This window comes from Mesoplodon mirus, assembly GCF_964341445.2.
Source record: "Mesoplodon mirus genome assembly, chromosome: 11".
In the NCBI taxonomy this organism is placed as follows: Eukaryota; Metazoa; Chordata; class Mammalia; order Artiodactyla; family Ziphiidae; genus Mesoplodon; species Mesoplodon mirus.
Window position 1 is genome coordinate 72,437,214 of NC_138987.1, and position 21,672 is coordinate 72,458,885.

The window sequence follows — 21,672 nt, forward strand, 5'->3', positions numbered from 1 at the left end:
TTGGCAAAAGCCAAAAAAATACCAGTTGTTTCAGATCCTATTCTGTTTTATTTTCCTGGGCATTTTTACATTATTACACTTTAGAATCATTTTGTTATTTTAAGACATTTTTTTTTTTTTTCTTTTTGCGGTATGCGGGCCTCTCACTGTTGTGGCCTCTCCCGTTGCGGAGCACAGGCTCCGGATGCGCAGGCCCAGCGGCCATGGCTCACGGGCCCAGCCGCTCCGCGGCATATGGGATCCTCCCAGACCGGGGCACGAACCCGTATCCCCTGCATCGGCAGGCGGACTCTCAACCACTGCGCCACCAGGGAGGCCCAAGACATTTTTTATTGTGGATGTTTTAAATGTATAGATTAATTTAGGGGTGTTGACACATTGTGTAATAGCAAGGTAATGAAAATACATATTTCTAATATTAACAGAAATAGTTCTAATTTTTAACCATTGAATGTGATGCTGTTATTTAATGTAGGTTTTCTATCACATATATGTATACGGGAGATATAGATATGTGTATATGTATGTGTATAAATATATATAATCTTAAGGATGTATTCATTGGAATCAATATTGAATGTTTAATGCCTTCTTGGCATCAGTTGAGAAGGTCAAATACTATTTTACCTTTGATATATGAATCCCAATATTGAATTATCTTTTTGTTTCTTGATGAATTTTTCTCTTAATGGAAATGTTAAATTCTATTTGATGGCATTTTATTTAGGATTTTGGTATATTCACAAATGATATTAGTCTGTAGTTTTCTTTATGCATCTCATCTCTTTCAGCTTTTGGCATCAGTTTTATGCTGGCTTCATAAAAAAATCTGGGTACTTTTCTTTTTTGTCTATGTTCCAGAATTGTGAAAATGGCAGAGGAATTATCATCTTGTTAAAGTTTTAGAAGCATGACCCATGATGCCATTGGGACTTTTATCTTTTATGCAAGGATGGGGGGATTGTCATGAGTGGAAATTTTCTCTATTTACTCCAGGGTTTGTCAGTTTAGACTTTTTCTATATTTTTTTGTTTATTTTAGCAATTTGATTTCCTACTTTTTAAGAAAATCATTTTATTCAAAATTGTGCAAAATAACTTTCCAAAGTATATAATAGGGATTTTTTTAAAAAAGATAACTCATTCCAAATTCTACCATCTAACTAGTGTCAACTATGGTGGAATATTATTTCATCATCTTTCTATGAATAGCTACAGATAGAAGGATGGATAATTAGATAGATAGTAGAAATAACTTTGTAAGAAATGGATCTTAGCTCACATGCACTATTTAAAGAAAATATTAAATATAATATAAAATATTAATTTTAGTTGAATTTAATAGGATAAAAAGAAGAGAAACTGAAGGAATTACAGAATTTAAATAATTATTTCTTTACTGTTAAAGATATCAGGAGTCTTCCAAGATTAAGAAAGGGGATTTAAAAGTTACTACAAAGTTGGAATAGTTATTTTTTTACTAAATGGTTCAGGTTTATAGGGTAATGAAGATGAACTCTGAGATATGAATAATAAGGTGATTATTACCACATCTCTTCCCATTTTCCCTCGCCCTACTTTCTAATTTTTGTTGCTGATATTTTTTCTTTTTTAAGGGTTTATTACTTTTACATTTTGATCTGCAACCATAATTCCCTCAGATATTCAGTTTAAATCCTATATTTATATGAATTCACTGTTCATCATAGTTTTTCCTCTTTGATTTCTATATTTCTGAGTTCTTTCTTTTGATTCATTTTTTGCTTGGCTGAATTTCACTGTCAAGGAGTTATTTTCAAGAGGAAGTCATGGGGGCTTTATACCCTGAACTTTTAAATTTTGGAATTGTCTGTTGCCTTTACGTTTGAAAACAAATTGGGTGGATATAAGATTTTGCAAGCCACCTTCTGTTGAAATGCTGTAGAATTTATTAAATGGCTGCAGAGTATTGATATTTCATTGAATGAATGTCAATTAATGGTCATTTATTCTCAAAGACACAGATGTAGAGAATGGACTTGAGGACACGGGGAGGGGGAAGGGTAAGCTGGGATGAAGTGGGAGAGTGGCATTGACATATATACACTACCAAATGTAAAATAGATAGCTAGTGGGAAGCAGCTGCATACCACAGGGAGATCAGCTCAGTGCTTTGTGTCCCCCTAGAAGGGTGGGATAGGGAGGGTGGGAGGGAGATGCAAGAGGGAGGGGATATGGGGATATATGTATACATATAGCTGATTCACTTTGTTATACAGCAGAAACTAACACACCATTGTAAAGCAGTTATACTCCAATAAAGATGTTAAAAAAAAGAGGGTCATTCTCAATTTTCTGTTATTATATTAAGTGTATTATTGTAAGTGTATTAAGTGGAATTTCTGGATCAAAATATATATGAACATTCATTTTTTTTTTGGAAACATGCTAAACACTTTTCAGACAGATTATTTAATATATACTCCTATCAGCAGTGCATAAGAGGGTTATCTTATTTCCATCAGCATTAACAGTGGATTTTATTAATTCCCTGAATATATGCCAATTTGGTAGGCAAAAAGAAAATTTTCTCATATTTTAAATTCTGTTTCTTACTAATGTTTAATGTGTTTTGTGCATTTATTAACCAATTTGATTTTTTATTTTATGAAATGCCCTTTAAAGCCCTTTACTATTTTCTATTGGGGTGTAGCTGTTACCTTATTGATTTGAAAGAACATTTTGGATATTATGGATATTTACTCCTTTTCATGTATATTGAAAATATTCCTCAGTTTGTCTTTAACTTTTTTCATGGATTAAAATGCTTATGATCACCAATGTATACTAAAACTATTAGATAAAAATTTAATGCGGAACAAAATATTTGCACAATCTCAAAGTATCTTGCCACAAATTACAAAAAGAATAGTAGTAACTTTATAGTGGAGAAAGTTGGCAGATAGTACCTTAACCAAGGGGTGAAAATTAACATCAATAATGAGACACTGTGATCCTCCTGTTATAAGGCACTAAGAGAGACATAATACCATTTGTGTAATATTCTTGCCAAACATACAAAACTTGAATTTAACCTTGAGAAAATATGAGGCAAACGAATTGAGAGACGTTCTGTAAAACAGCCTACACACTTCAAAAAAAATCTAAAGAGGCATGACAGCTACATGTACTATGTTATACTGGATTAAATTCTGGACCGGAAAAAATGCTATAAATGACATTATTGAGACAATTGGCAAAATTTGAATACGGAATGTAGATTGTACAATAAAACTGTCAATGTTAAGTTTTCGGATTTTGATAATTGTGGTTGTGAAGATAATGTTTTTGTACCTAGGAATATATACTGAAGTATTCACAGATAAAGGTACTTGTTCTCAAATGGTTCAGAATGGTATGTATAGGTGGGTGTATATCATTGTGTTTTGTGTGTGTGTGTGTGTGAGAGAGAGAAAGAGAAAGAGAGACAGAGAGACAAGATAGAGACAGAGAGAATAATGCAAATGTAGCACAATGTTAATAATGATGAATATGAGTGAAGGATATATGTGACTTCCTTTGTATTCTTGTAGTTTCTCTTTAAGATAGAAATTATTTCAAAGTAAAATGTGAAACATTCTTCTCCCCTCAAAAAAAGGATAAAGTAAAATTTTATCAATCTTTTTTTAAAAATAGTTTTTGGCTTTCATGCCATGCTTGGGAAAACCTTCTTTATGTCAAGATCATAAGAATAGTCACTGATGTTTTCTTTCTATGGTTTCATTTACTTATGTTGAAATCTTTGATCTATCTGCAGTTTTGGTGTGGAAGCAGGAAAATGATCCAGGTTTTTTTTCTCCCAAATATATAATCAATTTTCCCCACAACATTTATTGAATAATGAATCTTTCCTCACTAGTGTCAAAGGATATGCTTATCATGCATCTATCGTGTGTGTGTGTATATATATATATAATATTTATATAAGTATAAAATATATATATTCCATATATATATAATATTTCTTGATATATCCTGGACTCGTTTGTGTTCCTTTGATTTGTTCACTTGCATGTTTCTCAGTACTTATTTACCCCCTTCCTCCCTAATTTTTCTGGTCATTTTTATGTATTTATTTTTCCAGATGAACTTCAGAACATTTTCCTTGAGGATTATTTGATTTCAGATAACATACAAACAAATTCAAAAGGGTTTATTGGATGTATACAGGACTTTGTCATGTAATTAGAGTAGAAGGGGAACAACCAGCCTTATTAAGGGTAAAAAATCATGAAGGACCTGGGTAAAGGACCTGGCAGAAATATTTAGACTATCACTCCAGTCCTCTGCCATAGCTATTAGGTGACTTAATCTCAACCACCAGCTTTAAAGTCTATTAGTTTAAATTTTGGGAGAAATAACTGAAGTGGTCACTGGCCAACCAATGGATTTTTCCTTTCTGATTCAGGTGCCTGTAAAGGTTGCAGGAGACTGTTTTTATAAGGGGAAAGTTCTCAGAAAATGACTGTGTATTTGACAGACATCATAAATAATGTCTAGTAAAAGCTTTGCAATATTGAATCTTTCAGTCTAAGAACAATGAAGTTCTTTCCATTTATTGAAATTTCTTCTTATGACCCTTCATAGAGTTTATTAGCTTTTTAAAAAAATATGTTGTCCCTAAATATATGTTTAGATATTTTAGGCTTTTTGTTATTTTGAATGGAATCTTCTTTTTTTTTCATTATATTTATCTGAATTTTTAACTGGTTATTTTTTGTACATACGAAAGTAATTAGTTTTTACATTTAACCATTTACTTTATTGACTTTTCTGATCATTTCTAACTGTCAGTTGTTTCTCTTGAATTTTCTAGGTGTAGAGTCATGTTATCTGCAAAGAAAGATTGTTTTGTCTTCTTTATAACATATTTTTATATTTTATATTCTTTTTTTGTTATTTATTTATTTATTTATTTATTTATTTATTTGGCTGCGCCAGGTCTTAGTTGCAGCATGCAGGATCTTTAGTTGCAGCATGTGAACTCTTAGTTGCGGCATGTGGGATCTAGTTCCCTGACCAGGGATCGAACCTGCGCCCCCTGCATTGGGAGTGCAGAGTCTTAGCCACTGGACCACCAGGGAAGTCCCTAAATATTTTATATTCTTTAAAAATTCTAGTGTCTTTGTCATGGTCAGAAAGAAGCCAATAAGCTTATTTTCATTTTGTAAATCAAGAAAAAGGACAGAACTATTGTGTTGCATTTGGGGAAGTCTAACAAAAATGTGAAGCAAGATATTGACCTTCTTGTTGAACTTAACTGGAAGTTATCTATCAGACCAACATGCCAATCATCAGTCTGTCCATTCATCCAGCCAGCCAGCCAGCTAGCCAATAAATGTTAATTGCTGCCTTTTTCATAACATAGATCCTTGTGGATACAATAAGAAAGACACAGTCCTCGCCCTTAAAGACTTTAGATAGAGGAATAAACACAAAAGCAAGCAATTATAATCGTGTATAAGGCAAAGTACATGGTGTTAATGAATGCACATAAAAAAGCACCTAAACCAGCCTTGGACAGTCAGGGAAGGCTGCTCGAGGAGGGTAACATCTAAAAAGATTTCTGAAGGAAATATTTGAATGGAAGAAAGACCACACTGTCAATAAATGCATTATACCATTTAGTTGCTTTGAAATTTTAGCGATTAGCCATTCTGAAAAATTCATGAATCTCAAGATTTTCAATTTGTCTTTGCAGCTCAAGGGGCCAGTGGCACTCTGGGGAACCCGACGCTGGATACAAGTCTGCTGGAGGAGTTCTTGGGCAATGATTTTGATTTGGCGGCCTTGTAAGTAATGAAGGCACTGCTCTCCATTTGGTCGTTTTGTTTTTTTTTTAATGTTTGACTTTTTTTTCATATAAATTTATTTATTATTTATGTTTGGCTGCATTGCGTTGGGTCTTCGCTGCTGCACGCGAGCTTTCTCTAGTTGCGGCGAGCGGGGGCTACTCTTTGTGGTGTGGTGGCTTCTCTTGCTGTGGAGCATGGGCTGTAGGCACACGGGCTTCAGTAGTTGTGGTTCATGGGCTCTAGAGCACAGGCTCCGTAGTTGTGGCTCATGGGCTTAGTTGCTCCGTGGCATGTGGGATCTTCCCAGACCAGGGATTGAACCCATGTTCCCTGCATTGGCAGGCGGATTCTTAACCACTGCACCACCAGGGAAGTCCCTCCATTTGGTGTTTTTAAAATTATGAAATAATTAAATGAACTGGGAAGTGCTTCCTTCTTTTCTGTTTTCCAGAAAAGCTTGGGTAGAGTTGGTCTTATTTCTTTTATAAATCTTTGGCAGATTTCACCAGTGAAGCCAGCTAAGCCTGGAGTTTTTTGTTTGTTTGTTTTTGTTTTTGTTTTATTTAGTTTTAATCTGAAAGCCCTCACCTTCCAATTCAATATCATTAATAGATATGGGGCTATTCAGGTTATCAATTAGTAGTTGTCAACTTAGGCAGTTTATATCTTTCAATGAATTTGTATATTTCTGAATTTACTGGCATAAAGTTGTTCATCATATTTCCTTTTTATACTTTTAATGTCTATAGAATCTATAGTGAACAGCAACTGTTGTTGTTGATGTCAGTAATTCATGTCTTTTTTTTTCTTGATCAATCTAGCAAGAGGTTTATCAGTTTTCCTAACCTTTTAAAGAACCGGCTTTTGGTTAAATTTATATTCTTAATTGTTTTTCTGTTTTCCATGTTATTGATTTATGCTCTTATTTTCTAATATTAATATAGCCATGCCAGCTTTCTCTTAAAAAACTTACATGCAATAAAATTCCATTTTTGTCTTGTGTATGGTTTTGTGAGTTTTGACAAATTCATAGAGTTGTACAACTACTGCCATGATTACCACACACAACAGTTCCCTCACCTGAAACGTTCCCCCTACATTTCCACTTTGTGGTCAAACCCAACACACACCCCTAACCTCTGGTGACCACTGATCTTTTCTCTGTCCTTATAGTTTTGCTTTTTCCAGAATGTCACATAAATGAAGCCATATGGTATATATAATTATGAGTCCAGTTTCTCTCACTAAGCATAATGTCTTTGCTCATTCTTTTTTATTGCTGAGAAAAACTCTGTTGGATTGTTGTAACAGAGTTTGTTTATCCAGTCACTCATTCAAGGACATTTTGATTATTTCCAGTTTTTGGCAATTATGAATAACTTCTATAAATATTCATGCACAGGTGTTTGTGTGATCAAGAGTTTTAATTTCTCTAGGGTAATACCTTGGATAGTCTGCTGGTTCATGTTGTAAGTGGAAGCTTAATTTTATAAAAATTGCCAAATTTTCTAGAGTGGCTATACCATTTTACATTACCACTAGCTATATATTCTAATAGGCTTATAGTGGTATCTCATTTTGTTTTAATTTGCATTTTCCTATCAACAAATGATGTTGAGCCTTATTTCATGTGGTTGTTTGCCATTCGTACGTTTTCTTTGGTGAAGTCTTTTTTCAAATTTTTTGCCCATTTTATTTTATTTTATTTTATTTTATTTTTTTGTCCATTTTAAAAAATTAAAGTTTTCTTATTTTTGAGTTTAGAAAATTCTTTAAGTATTCCGGATGTAAGAACTTTATTGGGTATGTGATTTATGAATACTTTCTCCAAGTCTATAACTTATGTTTTCATTCTCTTAACAATGTCTTTCCCAGAGCAGAAGTTTTAAATTTTGATGATGTCCAATAGATCAAATTTTTCTTATGTGGTTTGTTCTTTATATCTAAGAAATATAGATATTGCCTAATTTAAGTGCCCAAGGATTTTCTCCTGTTTCCTTCTAAAAGTATAGTTTTACATTTAGGTCTATGATCCATTTTGAATTAATTTCCGTATAAGTTTTGAGATATAAATTGAGATTCATTTCTTTGTGTATAGATGTCCAGTTACTTTCAGAATCCCTTGCTGGATAACCTTTCTTTATTGAATGGTCTTTACACTGTTGTAAAAAATCAGACGACCATATTTGTGTGGCTCTATATCTAAACTCTTTATTCTGTTCCACTGATCTATATATCTGTTATTTTGTCAGTACCACGTTATCTTGACTACTGTACTTTTATCATAAGTCTTAAAACCATATAGTGTAAGTTCTCCAAATTTGTCTTCTTTTGTAAAATTGTTTTGGTTATTCTAATTCCTTTGACTTCTCACATAAATATTAAAATCAGCTTGTTTATATCTATACAGTGCTGCTGAGGTATAGATTAGGATTGTATTAAGTATAGAGACCCATTTGGGGAAAATCGACATCTTTACAAAATTGAGTCTTCCATAGTATACCTCTCCATTTATTTAGGCCTTCTTTGCTTTTTTTCATCAGCATTTTACAATTTTAGCATACAAATCTTGTATATATTTTGTTTAGATCTACACCTAAATGTTTCACATTTTTCTTTGAGTTATTGTAAGTAATAGTGGTTTTTAAATTTTTTTCAAATTTAATTCCCAATTATTCATTGCCAGTATACAGAACTATTACTGGTTTTTATATTTTGGGCTTAGGTCCTACAATCTTTTTTTTTTTTAATTAAAAAATATGTATTTTTAATTTGGTCTGGCCACATGGCTTGAGGGATTTTAGTTCCCCGACCAGGGATCAAACCCGGGCCCCGGCAGTGAAAGTGCCGAGTCCTAACCACTGGGCTGCTAGGGAATTCCCAGGCCCTGAAATCTTAATGAAACCATTTACTAGTTTAAGAGCTTTTTGTAGATTTCTTGGCTTTTTATATCTTGACAATCATGTCTTCTGCAAATTGGAACAGTTGTATGTCCTTCTTTCAAAACTGTATGCCTTTGAATATTGTTTCTTGCCTTACTGAACTGGGTAGAACTTTGGCTATGATGCTGAATAGGGAAATAGAGAGATCAGACATCCTTGTCTTGTCCCTGATCTTAGAGGGCAATCACTCAAGTTTTTATTATTATGTATGATTTAGCTGTAAGATTTTTTTGTAATGCCCTTTATTAGATCAAGGAGATTCTCTTCTACTCCTAGTTTGCTGAGAATTATTTTATCATGAATGGCTCTTGAATTTTGTCAAATGTTATTTCTGTATTTATTAATATGATCATATGTTTGTTTCCCCTGTCTGTTATTATGGTGGATTACTTTGCTAATTTTTAAATATTGAACCAACCTTGTATTCCTGGGATAAACCTCAGTTAGTTTTAAAGTATTATCTTTTTATGTATAGCCGGATTCAATTTGCTAAAATTACTTTGAGGATTTTGCATCTATTGGTCTCCAGTTTTCTTGTACTGTATTTTTATGGCTTTGATACCAGGATATTGATAGACTTCTAAAATTAGTTGGGAAGTGTTTTCCCCTTTTAAATTCTCTGGGTGAATTGTGTGGAATTGGATTTATTTTTTCCTTAAATGTTTCATAGAATTCACCATGAAATCTTCTGTGCCTGTAGCTTTCTTTGTTGGAAGACCCTACTATGAATTAAGTTTATCCAATCAGGACTATTTATGTTATCTCTTTCTGCTTAAATAAGTTTTGGTAGCTTGTTTTCTTTTTTCCCCAGGGAATTGATCCATTTCATTGTCAAACTTATAGGCAAAGAGTTGTTCATAGTATTTATTATGCTTTTATAGGCTTTTACAGGCTCTAAGGAGTCTGTACTGATATTCTCTTCTGTTTCTTATATTGGTAATCACTTTCCGCTCTCTCTCTCTCTTTTAATTAGTCTCTTTAGAAAGGTTTAAGTTTTGTTGACCTTTTCAAATAAGTGTCTTTTGGTTTCATTGATCTCCTCTATTGTGTTTGTTTTCAATTTCACTGATTTCTACTCATTATTTCCTTCTGATTGCTTTGGGTTTAGTTCGCTCCTCTTTGTTTAGTTTCTTAAGGTGGAAGCTTAGTTCTTGATTTAAAGTCATCCTTTGCTTTCTAATTTGCATTTCTAATCCAATGATTAATTCAATGCTCTACATTTCTCTCTCCATATGGCTTTAGCTGCCTTCCTCAATTTTTGATATGCTATATTTTGATTTTCTTTCAGCTCAAAATGTTTCCTAATTTTCCTTGAGACATCCTCTTTAACTCTAGGTGGCTGGAATTGGGTTAATTTCCAAATATTCGGGAACTTTCTATGTATTTTTCTGTCACTGACTTGTAGTTTAATTCCATTATGGACAGAGAACATACTCTATATAATTCTAATTCTTTTAGATTTGTTAAGGTTTGCTTTATGACCCAGGATATGGCCTATCTTGGTGAATGTTCCATGTGCACTTGAAAAGAATGTGTGTTCTGCTGTTGTTGGGTCAAGTGTTCTATAAATGCTAATTAGGTCAAGTTGGTTGACATTGTTTTTCCAGTCTTCTATAGCCTTGCTGATTTTTGTCTACTTCTTTTATCTATTATTGTGTAAGGAATGCCAACGTCCTCAGGAATGATTGTGGATTCAGAGTCCTTGGTTAAGTTCTTTTTTTCTCAGCACTGTCTTCTGTCTTCCAACCTCTATGGTTTCTGATGAGAAATAGGCAGTTATTTGAATCATTGTTCCCTTGTATGTAATATATCATTTTTCTCCACTTGCAAGATATTGTTTTATCTTTGGTTTTCAGCAATTTTATTATAACATGGCTGGATATGGGCATGGTTTTCTTTGAGATTATACTGTTTGGGATTTGCTCAGTTTTTTAATCTGTAAATTTTTGGGGTTTTTTTTTACTACCTCTAGGAAGTTTTTAGCCATTATTTCTTCACATTTATGTTTCTGTACCAACGTCTTTCTTTCCTCTTGTCTAGGACTCCAATGATACAACTGTTAGATCTTTGATATGGTAGACAGGTCCCAGAGGCTCAGTTAATTTTTTCAATCTTTTTTTCCCTCTCTGTTGTTTATACTGGATAATTTCTATTGATTTGTCTTTAAGTTCACTGACCCTCTTCTGTCATCTCCATTCTGTTATTGAGCCTACCTTGACATTTCTGTAAATGCCCTTCCTTCTCTGCCTCATGAAAGACAGAGAGTGGAACAAGATGTGAATCTCAGTAGTAATGGGGAAACCTATTTGCAGGTATTTTGGTACCTGGCTCTTGCTGCTCTTTGCCAACAAAAGCATCCTTGCCAAAATGACCGTGGGGAAGAAGGGAGGCTCAACGTTTTGCAAACTAGTTAAACACACACACACACACACACACACACACACACACACAACTGGTGGGTTGCCACATGTCTGGGCCCACGCTCTGAGCTGGCTCTTCTGCTCCAGGCACTGCGTGGGCTGAACCCAGGCACTAATCGCCCTTGTGCCTGCCTTCATCTTCCTCTCAATCCATCCACGCAGCTGCCATGAATTCCTGTGAGAAGGGTGGGCAATGGGTGTATCCTTACCATTTCTGCCTACAAAAAACCTGCCAGAAGTTGTCAGTTTCTGTCCCCTACAAGACTTTTCCTCAAAAGAAGGTAGACCTGATTCCATCAGGGTTCTGTTTAATCATCTGGAGCACTTTCATAACTGGCATAAAGTACTTTAGCTGTTTGCAGGGAAAAGCGAACAAGTCTTAAGTCTTATTCGAAGAGCTGTCCTTCTGCCTGGGAGTTCAGAAATCTATCATATGATCTTAGTCTCCGTGATAATAATGGTCCTTCCAGCAAGACCAGAGGTATCTCCCTATAGGCGATTGCTACTGAGATTCCGACATGGTTTGCCCAATCAGATTCACTCTCTACCCTTGGGAGTGGGTGTGTGGCATTTGTAAGTGAGGTAGAGGAAGGAGTTAATACTGTTGAGTATTTACCAAGTATTAGGCATTGTTCTTTGCATTTTACATATTTACTCATTTAATTGCATATTTGATTTTACACATTTCATTCTCTTATCAACTCTTCCAAATAGGCACAGTATTATCCACATTTTACACATGAAGAGGCTGCAGTGCAAAGAGGTTAAGTAACTCTTCATATGTCAATAAGTGGCAAAGCTGGGATTAAAATGTGCCTGGCTCTAGAACACCTGCCCTTTCTTCTACATTTGTCTTTTGGATTAATTGATGTTTTAGGGGACGTTTTAGACTCCGTGACTCTCAGGGTGGGTCTACATTTATCTGCCAAAAGGTGTGACTCAGAATGGATCCTGAGCCATAGTTTGCAAAGATTGTCAGAGTTCAAGCCCGTTAAAGAAAAGTCCTATGATCAGATAAGCTGCTATTGCCTGATAAAAATGGCTCAGGCGCATGCAGTTAAGTGGAGCTGCAATAGAAATCCAAGAGAGAACAAGTGGAAACAATCCCAGTCCGTGACCATGGATTTGTTGGGCTGGTCCAATGATCATTGCATCTGTACAATGTATTCAAATACCCCAAGTGTTGAGTATTTCTAAATATCAGGCTCTCTTTGTGCAGGTTAGTTGCATTCCTCACAACAGCACTGGGATGCAGGTTTTCTTGCCAGGGCTCCCAGCTAATAAATAGCAGAGTTGGGATTCAAAAATGAATTTACTACAAAGCCTGAGTTACTTCCTCTCTACTATATTGCCCGTGAATTGTGCCTTTTAAAAGTATCAATGACAACCCTTTAAGCAATTTAAGAGAACATTAGGCTGTAAAATTTCTAGGAGCAAATTTGAATCTCATAGGCAGATTTTCAAATCTCAAAGATATTAAAAAATGGAATTATTGGCTCTGTGAAACAGATGTCCCTAAATGCTCTATGGAAAACTGGTCCCCCGAGATGCTGTGGGAAAAAAAGTTCCATGATCAGTAATAAATAAGTATGTGACTCACTGGCTTAAACAAAATTAAATGTACTTCTTTACTGCAGGACTTCTCAGGGCCTTTGATGTGCTAATATGCAACTGGGAAAGGGAAACGTTAGGCAGTGTTCTCAAACTTATGTGGCCATGGGCCCCTTTTGGGAGCATGTACCCACGTATGAGCACTGGGATGTGCTGCTCAGGACATTCTCATCCTTCCGTGTGAATCTAATTGGTCTGTTGAACTGGGGGCAGTTCCGTCAGGACGGGAAGATTTCTGACAGTTGCTCTTAACCCTGTATTTCCTTGTGTGGTGGAGTCCAGGGCAGCTGTCTGCCCAGGGGGAGTAGGAGCAAGCAGAAGTTCTCTCTGATCCCCTAGCTTAGCCAGCCTGTTACCTACTAGGCACACAGGTGAGCTGTGGGGGCTGGACACACCGGGAAATGTCCAGGTATGGAGTGCTGCCTGGAGGGCGGGAGGCTAGAGATTTAGGGGAAAGCATAAATTCCTGGAGCTTGTGGTAAAAAAGGACAAGAAGTGTGTGTGTGTGTGTCTGTGTGTCTGTGTGTGTTTGTGTGTGTGTCTGTGTGTGTGTGTCTGTGTGTGTCAGTGTGTGTCCGTGTGTGCATGTAGAAGAAGGAAGGCTCTGGAAAAATCACCAGTGAATCTTCAAGACAGGTTTGTTTCATTCAAAAATGCCCAGAGATTCACCTGTTTCCTTCCTTTACTCAAAGTGCAGGCCAGGTTGTAGCAGCAGCAGCATCGCCTGGGAGCTAGGACTGTAGCACCTCAGGCCCCGCCCCCAAAATGCTGAATCAGAATCTGCATTTTTAACAGGATCCCCATGGGATTCACAGGCATATTACAGTTTGAGAAGCCCTACTTTAGGTCACGTGCATATGCCTCCTTCCCGACCACCTCCCAAGACCCGGACCAAGTCATACCGTTTGGTTTGAGTGTGTTCAGTGCGGGTAGACAGTATACCGAGCTTTAGGCTGGCCTTGAGGTGCTGCAGATGGGGAAAGAGGGAGCTAGCTGAAGACACTGAGGTGACAGCTAATCACAAGTTCGAATGGGTGACTTCACAGGAGGGGAACCTAGAGACATATTAGGTCCGTGAGGAATCAACTCTGGGTTTCATTTCATTTCATTCTAATGGTTGAGCTTAAGCACCTAATATTCTGGGTTTCACTTAGGACATATCTTACTGAGGTTGGAAGGAAAAATGAGTTAGGCGTCAATGACCAGCTGCATGTTTTACTTCTGCCACCAGTAGAGTGGGGCTGATAAACTCTTTACCGCGATGTTGCGAAAGGGAGTGAGGTAATCCACATAATTGTAGGAGATGAGCTTGTTAAAGGCTGAGTTCATTGACCGGTTTGATTTCTGGGTTCAAACGGATGCAGCAGGAGAAAAGGTAAACAGAATCCTGGGCGAAAACATTACCAGTGACTTCTAGATTCTAAAGATTTTGTAGAAAATGAAATAACTTATAGTAATTAATTTGATTAGGATATTTAAATATCTGTATTGAAAACATTGTGTTCTTTAGAGCATAAACTGTGGTGATAGATCACTTTACTCCAGTTTGACTAGATGCCAGATGAATAATCTCGGGTATGTTACTTAACCTCATCAAGCCTCAGTTTCATTGCCTGTGGTGTAGGGGCAGTAATAGTACCTTTTCACATGGTGGTAGCAGAGATTAGATGAAGCAACACCTGCAAGAGTTAGCTCAGTGCCTAGACCAGAGTCGGTCCACCATAAAGGTTGTCTATTTCTAAAGCAGCAGGGGAGAGTGGTGAGAGGGTCAGGGTTCTTGCAGTTTGCCAAGATAGAGTCGAAGGGGAGGGATGGCAACTTGCTTTTCTTGCTTCCACTGCCCTGTCATGAAATGATTTTCTTGGGCTACTTTATTCACTGATGACATTTCTGCCAAGGCCCTTTCCCATCCCAACTTCCGGGTAGTGGGTACAAACCCTATGCAAGCTTGGTCAAGTATTTATCAAGTGCCTACTACGTGCTCACCAGTGGGCACTATGCAGGAGATACACACACACACACACACACACACACACACACACACAGTATTAAGACATGCTCTTAAGTGAATGCGTGGGAGGACATGAATCATACACATGAAAAACTGGAGAAAATACTTTCAGTAACAATTATTTTTATGCTGTAATTGGGTGATGGGGTACAACACTGAACAAAACAGATGAAGTTCCTGCTAATAGTTTACCAAGGGCAATATGGTGGAAAGCAGCCTGCCCTGCAGGGCACCCAGGCATTTTTCTTTGAGTTGGTGGTGTGTGGTAATAATGATAAATAGCAGATTGACTTTCTGTGGATTTAAGTATTGTTTTTAAGTTCTCAGCAGGCAATGCATTTCCTTATCACCTGCTCCTGGGGAGAGCCATTCCCATCCCTTCACTCTTGGTGCTCCGTTGTTGTGATGTGACTCCAGTGGGAAGAGAAAGACAATGGCGTATAGTATAAAGTCATTCAGTAAGATGAAGAAAAATAAATGTAAGGCAGGGGAGTAGAAAGTGAGGGGTGGGAGAAGGCTACCATGTTAGATGGGTAGTCAGGAATGCCCTCTCTTGATATATGAATTTATATAAACAACATATTTATGGCCATATGTCAGGTAAAAAGCAGTAATTCATACTTATTAAGTAATAGCTCTGTACCAGGCAATGTGCTGAGTTGATATCACTGTGCAATAGAGCTTTAGAGGAGGTGTAATTTGTATGTGAAGACCCCGGGGGAGTCACTGGAGAAAACTGAGGATTGAACTGTTGAGTTGTGAATAGTCCCAGATGGGTGTTCACGGGAAGCCCTGTGTCTAAATACTGTGAGTCCTGCAGTCCTGCCTAGTGTTTAGTAGAGTTATGAGCATGTACTAGGCACTCAATAAATCCTTGATCAAGCCTGGCTGCAATCTGAAAGAAATCCTGGCTGCTTTGGTTGCAGCATGCAGATGTCATGGATGTGCTAACCTCAACTAGCTGGAGAGAAAAGTCTATTTTGCACTCCTTTTGGTTTGCATGGCATTCAACCCCCAGGAGACCACAGTTTGCCATTCATCCTCCAAAAAACAAAAGCAAGTTATGTGTCTGAGAGGAAGGGATTTAGAAAGCAAATTATTCATTTTATAAAATCATTTTATAAGAATTTCTTGATTTTTATAACCATTTCCTGTAGAAGGTAGAGATAGAGACAGCCCCTCAAGGAGTGACCAATGGTTCTGTCAATTTCTAGGTCCCTTCATGGAAATCCCTTCAGCATAATAGGAAAATTCAGAGCACTGAAGGCCCAAAACAGACTAATGTGCCTTGCCGACATCATGATTGTGAGTCGGGAGGAGTTAACTGCTTAGAAACAGTCTCAGACAACAGTGCTTTTCTTAAAGTTAATCATAGTCCTTGTTTTAAACAATTTGCTTAGTTTTTTTTTTTTCTTATTAGTCTCTGCTTTACAACAAAGTGAATTAGTCATACATATACATCTGTTCCCACATCCCCTCCCTCCTGCGTCTCCCTCCTTCACACCCTCCCCATCCCACCCCTCCAGGCGGCCACAAAGCACCGAGCCGATGCCCCCCGCGCCACGCGGCCACCCCCCACCATCCATCCACCCCACGCCCGGCAGTGTATACACGTCCATGCCTCTCCCCCGCCCCGTCACAGCCCACCCCCCAATTTGCTTAGTTTTGAAGGTAGCTATCATTAAATCTTACGTGAAATTTTCTGAAAAGGAATGCAACATTTCTCCCAATACAGTAAAATGCATTGAACATGAAATGCAATGAAATAAAGGAGTAGCCAGAGTGAGTTTGGGAAGGGAGAGTAAACTGTAAGGAAAGTATTAAAACTTTTAAATTCTCATTTTAAAACCACCAACACATGTTGCTGCCACTCAACACAGGAACCTTTGGTTCTCCACAAGGACCTGCTGGGTGAAGCATGCATTCCAGTCTGTGATGTGCCATGCCATATTTCTCGAGTGTATTGATAATTTGCTTGTGATTTTCAGTTTTCATTAACATTATTGAATTCAGTGGTGCCGCAAATGTAAAGGAAAGTAAACAACTGCCTTGAACCTTGAATGTAGAATTGTGAGATCACAGTCAATCACAAAATTTAATTTTTAAATTAAAAAAAAATTAATTTATTTTTGGCTGCGTTGGGTCTTCGTTGCTGCGTGCGGGCTTTCTCTAGTTGCGGCAAGCAGGGGCTACTCTTCATTGCGGTGCGCAGACTTCTCATTGCGGTGGCTTCTCTTGTTGCGGAGCACGGGCTCTAGGCATGCGGGCTTTAGTAGTTGTGGTGCGCAGGCTCAGTAGTTGTGGCTCGTGGGCTCTAGAGTGCAGGCTCAGTAGTTGTGGTGCATGAGCTTAGTTGCTCCACAGCATGTGGGATCTTCCTGGACCAGGGATCGAACCCATGTCCCCTGCATTGGCAGGCGGATTCTTAACCACTGTGCCGTGGGAGGTCCTCATTTGTAGATTTATACATGTAGAGTGATACGAAGTTGAATGGTGCCATATATACGGCTTACAATGAAAACCAGTAATCCTTTGCCCCACTCCTCCCCATGTCCCCAAGTTTGGCTCTCCCAGAGGCAGATACTTTCCAACTCTTTTAGATGTTTCAACCACCTTTTATCTGAATAATATTTTATATTGCTGTTCTTGCTTTATACATCTTAAGAACTTACTATCATCTTCCAGGAGGATTTAACTTTCTTATATCATATCCAACACCCACTTCTATCCCCAGCCTCCCAATATCATGAAATTGTATAAGAATTTTTGGTTAGGTTTATAGTCAGGGATTACATTACTATCACTGTGTGTTCACATATAATTTACTACGATTATATTTTCTTTCTTGAGTTTTTTTTTTTCTCTGCTTTTGTTTGCGTTTATTTTTTTGCAGCATTTATTCCCGGGCCCTAAGTTTTCATTTCTTCAGTCTCTTCTAGGATGTCTTTTCTTCTGGGCAACCTCTTCTTCTGGTTTAGGAACAATCTGTTCTTTTTCAGTAAGGATCATCTCAAGGTGGAAGGGAGAGCTCATGTATGGATTGATCCAACCATGAGCTCTGTAAATCCTGCACCGCATCTTGGGAGTTTTGTTCACCTGGATGTGCTCAATGGATCCTTCCATTTTTTGCCCAATAGCTCTACGATCTCCCTGGATCTGTTTCTCCAGAGAATAAAACTTTCCAATTTCTGTTGGGATGATAGAGGTAGTTGCCTGACTATACAGGTGGGAGAAGTTGATCTAAGGGTCCAGCTGTTCTTTAATTAAACTGTCAATCAATTCTTTCACTTTTAGCTCTACCTTACCTCTGAATTCAGAAACTGCTGGTGATGCCAATGTCTTGGGCTTTTCTGGAGTTGTTTTCACATTGGACAATGTCTTGTTGGTTCCTACATCCCCTTTGCCATCCCCAGGCAGCTTTCCCCTTCTGTTAATTCAGTTACCATCCATCCTATTTCTGTCTGCCATACTGTTACTGAAATACAGTCTGTTGTAGTCTCTATTCATGTACTCTATGTCTTTTTTTTGTTTGTTTATGCCTCTTTATTCCTTTACTTTTCTTTCGGTGGAGTTTTTGGAGTTTCATTTAGGCGGAGTTTTTTCGGTGGAGTTTTTTGGAGGAAGGGAAATGTATGTTTTCTATTCCCTTATTAATAAAAAGTGAATAAACTATAAAGGACCAATTTGAGGAGAAAACATAAGTTTTCTAGTAAATAATAAAAACAGATTTCTCTTTTCATTGCATGATGTTGAAATCTTAATGAACCAAGAAAAATAATGATAGCTTACTCTCTAGCAAGAGAATCAAATGGAGGATGGTGGTCATTATATATAACTTAGAACCACAGAGTTTCTGAGCCATAAGAAACTTTTTGAACAGAAAAGGTAGGGGTTTTTTGAACAGACATTTTCACACTTTTCTTAGTGATGGTACTCATTTTTTAAAATGAAATTTTACTTGCACCTCAATATATAAAACAGAAAAAAGTTGTAAAATATTTCCCCCAGGCATTTAAAATTTTTCTTTTGTGAAACACCTGAGCTCCTTCCAAGAGCTTGGAGATTCCCCAGAGCACAGAGCAATGGAAAACCATTGCTTTAGTGGTGACAATTTATACTGCTTTAGCCCAACCATCTCTCTGGCGTAAGTGCTTTGAGAATGTTAAGAAGCCACAGTAATGTTAATTAAGCTTTGTTGAGCACTCACTGTGTTTGGGGATGTATGTTATGGGCTTTATACACAGTATCTCATGTAATTTTCATTATGATGCTATGAGGAAGGCATAATGATTATTCCCATTTTATAGGTGAGGAAACGGAGGCCTGGAGAGGTTAAGTACTTGTTCATGGATACACAGCTAGGAAGTGGAAGAGCTGGGACTCAAACCCAGGTCTCTTTGACTCAGAGCTCACTCAACACGACACTGGGAATGTTCTGGTGGGCTTTGGCCCCCAGGAGCACCTGGAACCCTCCCTAGGGGTGCTGTACACGGAGGGCTGCTACCAGTTTGTGAAAAAAATATATAATGATGGAATAAGTTACAAACAAAAGGAATGCATGTCTCTAATCCTCAGGCAACGCCAGCTCCCAGATACCCCACCCTATTCTGCGTCAGACTCCTGCTCTCCTCCACAGGTCAAAGGTGAGTGGGACCCACCTCCCTCCCGCACGTCTGGCACTTGCTTCTCTTCTTTTGGACTCTGCATGGTGAGAAAGCGGGGCCTTTCTCACTTGTGTGTTTCCCCAGGTGCGTGCTGCCCGACTCTGACACCTGCCGCCGGGGGGACGCCAGCTGCTTTCCTCCACTCGGCAGCTGCTCCTGGGATGCTGCCTGCACACCTGCCGCAGGGCTTGTCTGAAATGAGCGACTCTGTGCATTCCCACAGTGCCTTTCACAACTGCTACCCAGACGCCCGTCATCTCAGGACCCCTCTGGACCAGTCTGTGTCCTCCCATCTGGGAACTGATTGTTCTTACCATCCGCAGCCTCTGTGCCACAGTCCTGGGTAAAGGGCAAGATATTTAGTTATGAGAGACCAGCCAGCCAGCCCCTCTACCCCACAGTGCTGGTAAAGAGTGAACTGTGGAGTCCTCTCCAGGAGATGGCAGTGTTGAGACGTATATCAGACCCCCAGTGCCCTTGGCTTCAAACCAACTTTTAATCAACAATCCACTGAACCCAAGGTCCTCATTCAGTGGAAAGCTAAAATGTCAGAAATGTATAGGGAGATTCTGGGTGCTGGAGAAAGCACTGTTTGCATTTGCAGCCTCAGCTAGACCACTCAAGTGATTTGTGAATGAGCTCCCTGAAAAATATCTGTCAACTGTCTTAATTAATATTCTTTTCTTCTCTTTCCCTTCCTCTCCGCCTTCCCTCTCTTCCGTTCCTCCTTCTGGATCTAGAGGATGGCAAAAAGAGTAAAGGCCATCAAAAACTGTGATAAAATTCTATGTGAAAAACATTTTCAGGTATAAAATATACCCTTAAATTTTAAGTATCTTCTGCCTTTGTCTCAATGAGTCCTGTGCCTTTGGAAATGTTGTCAGTTTATTTTTCAAATAGGTGAATCCCAGATCCACTGGATAGTGAAAAACTAAGTTTCAGACTAGTAGGGCTCATAGAATAGGAGCTTGCTCTGTCCACTGCATGTATCCACCTGGTGTTGCAGACTAGTAGGGCTCAAGGAACCTTAACTAACTAGAATTAGTCTTAGGAAAAGGCCCAGAGCAGAGTCCTGGGAAATTAAATTAGACTAACTATGATGTGGAGAGAAAAGAAGAATCCTAACCTTATTTTGGGTTCTTAATTTTAGACCCTCATTGCCACCGACCAAGAAGAGAAAGTGCACACAGGCGCTGGAAGACTCCGGGGACTGTCACGTGTGGGCCCACCACTCCAGACCAAGTGAGCCAGTTTGGGGCCTGTCGCTGCCATTAAATCATGGATTTTTCCCAGCCTTGCAGTAGCCCTACAAAATTAGTTTCTCTCTCATAGAAGGGCAATGATAGGCTCTGGGAATTTATTTCTTCCCTCTTGACATAATGTTTCATGCAGTGTTAGGTAGGGTCATACAGGTGCTGCTGGGAAAAGATGCCATTGTCTCTCTGGTGGAGATGAGATGCTGGTCCCTTCAGTTTTAGGGGCAATTGTGTCTCAGAGGACCAAGGCTCCAGGCCTGGGGAAGCCGTGCCGTGGGGCAGCACCTACAAGAGCCCGCTGGTGTGCTCATTGCTTCGTTCAGCTCAATCCTTCTCAACTCAGATGTGCACACATGTAACATGGGGATCTTGGTAAAGTGCAGATTCTGGTTCAGCACGCCTGAGGTAGGGGCTGAGATTCTGCATTCCTAACAAACCCCCAGGCGATGCCGATGCTGCTGGCTCATGGGAGGGACTCGGAGAAGCAGGGCTTTAGAGCAGCGCTCCCCAACCCTTCTGGCATCAGGGACCGGTTTCGTGGAAGACAGTTTTTCCATGCATGGCAGGTGGGGAGGGTGGTTTAGGTGCTCATGCGAGCGATGGGGAGCGATGGGGAGCCGCAGATGAGGCTTTGATTGCATGCCTGCCGCTCACCTCCTGCTGTGCGGCCTGGTCCCTAACAGGCCGTGGACCTTACCGGTCCGCAGCTCGGGGTTTGGGGACCCCTGCTTTAGAGGATTTCTCCAGGGCAGCAGGAAGGTAGAAAGTTGAGCTTCCCTAGCACTTGCTTCCAATTAGCAAGTTCCCAGTAGATCTTTGAAATTCAGGAGAATCATTTTAGAAGTCTTTCGGCAGCATTATACGATGCCCAACTGGTCAGCCCCCCTCATTCTTTGTCTTACATATCATGGGACATATCATGTTTTGAGCTTAGA

The 21,672-nt window shown here is 38.7% G+C and overlaps 1 protein-coding gene across 2 annotated transcripts in view; it reads left to right on the top strand.

Moving 5' to 3' along the window:
- The window catches only part of MYRFL (myelin regulatory factor like), a gene marked incomplete at its 5' end in the record, with an annotated part of 116,123 nt that overhangs the window by 23,976 nt on the left and 70,475 nt on the right, over positions 1-21,672 (top strand). For both annotated transcript variants that reach the window (XM_082635916.1, XM_082635917.1), the window contains 4 exons: positions 5,740-5,830; positions 19,393-19,460; positions 19,566-19,824; positions 20,632-20,723. In XM_082635916.1, the coding sequence (XP_082492042.1) occupies positions 5,740-5,830; positions 19,393-19,460; positions 19,566-19,824; positions 20,632-20,723 (510 nt within the window). The remainder of the gene's footprint in view (positions 1-5,739; positions 5,831-19,392; positions 19,461-19,565; positions 19,825-20,631; positions 20,724-21,672) is intronic.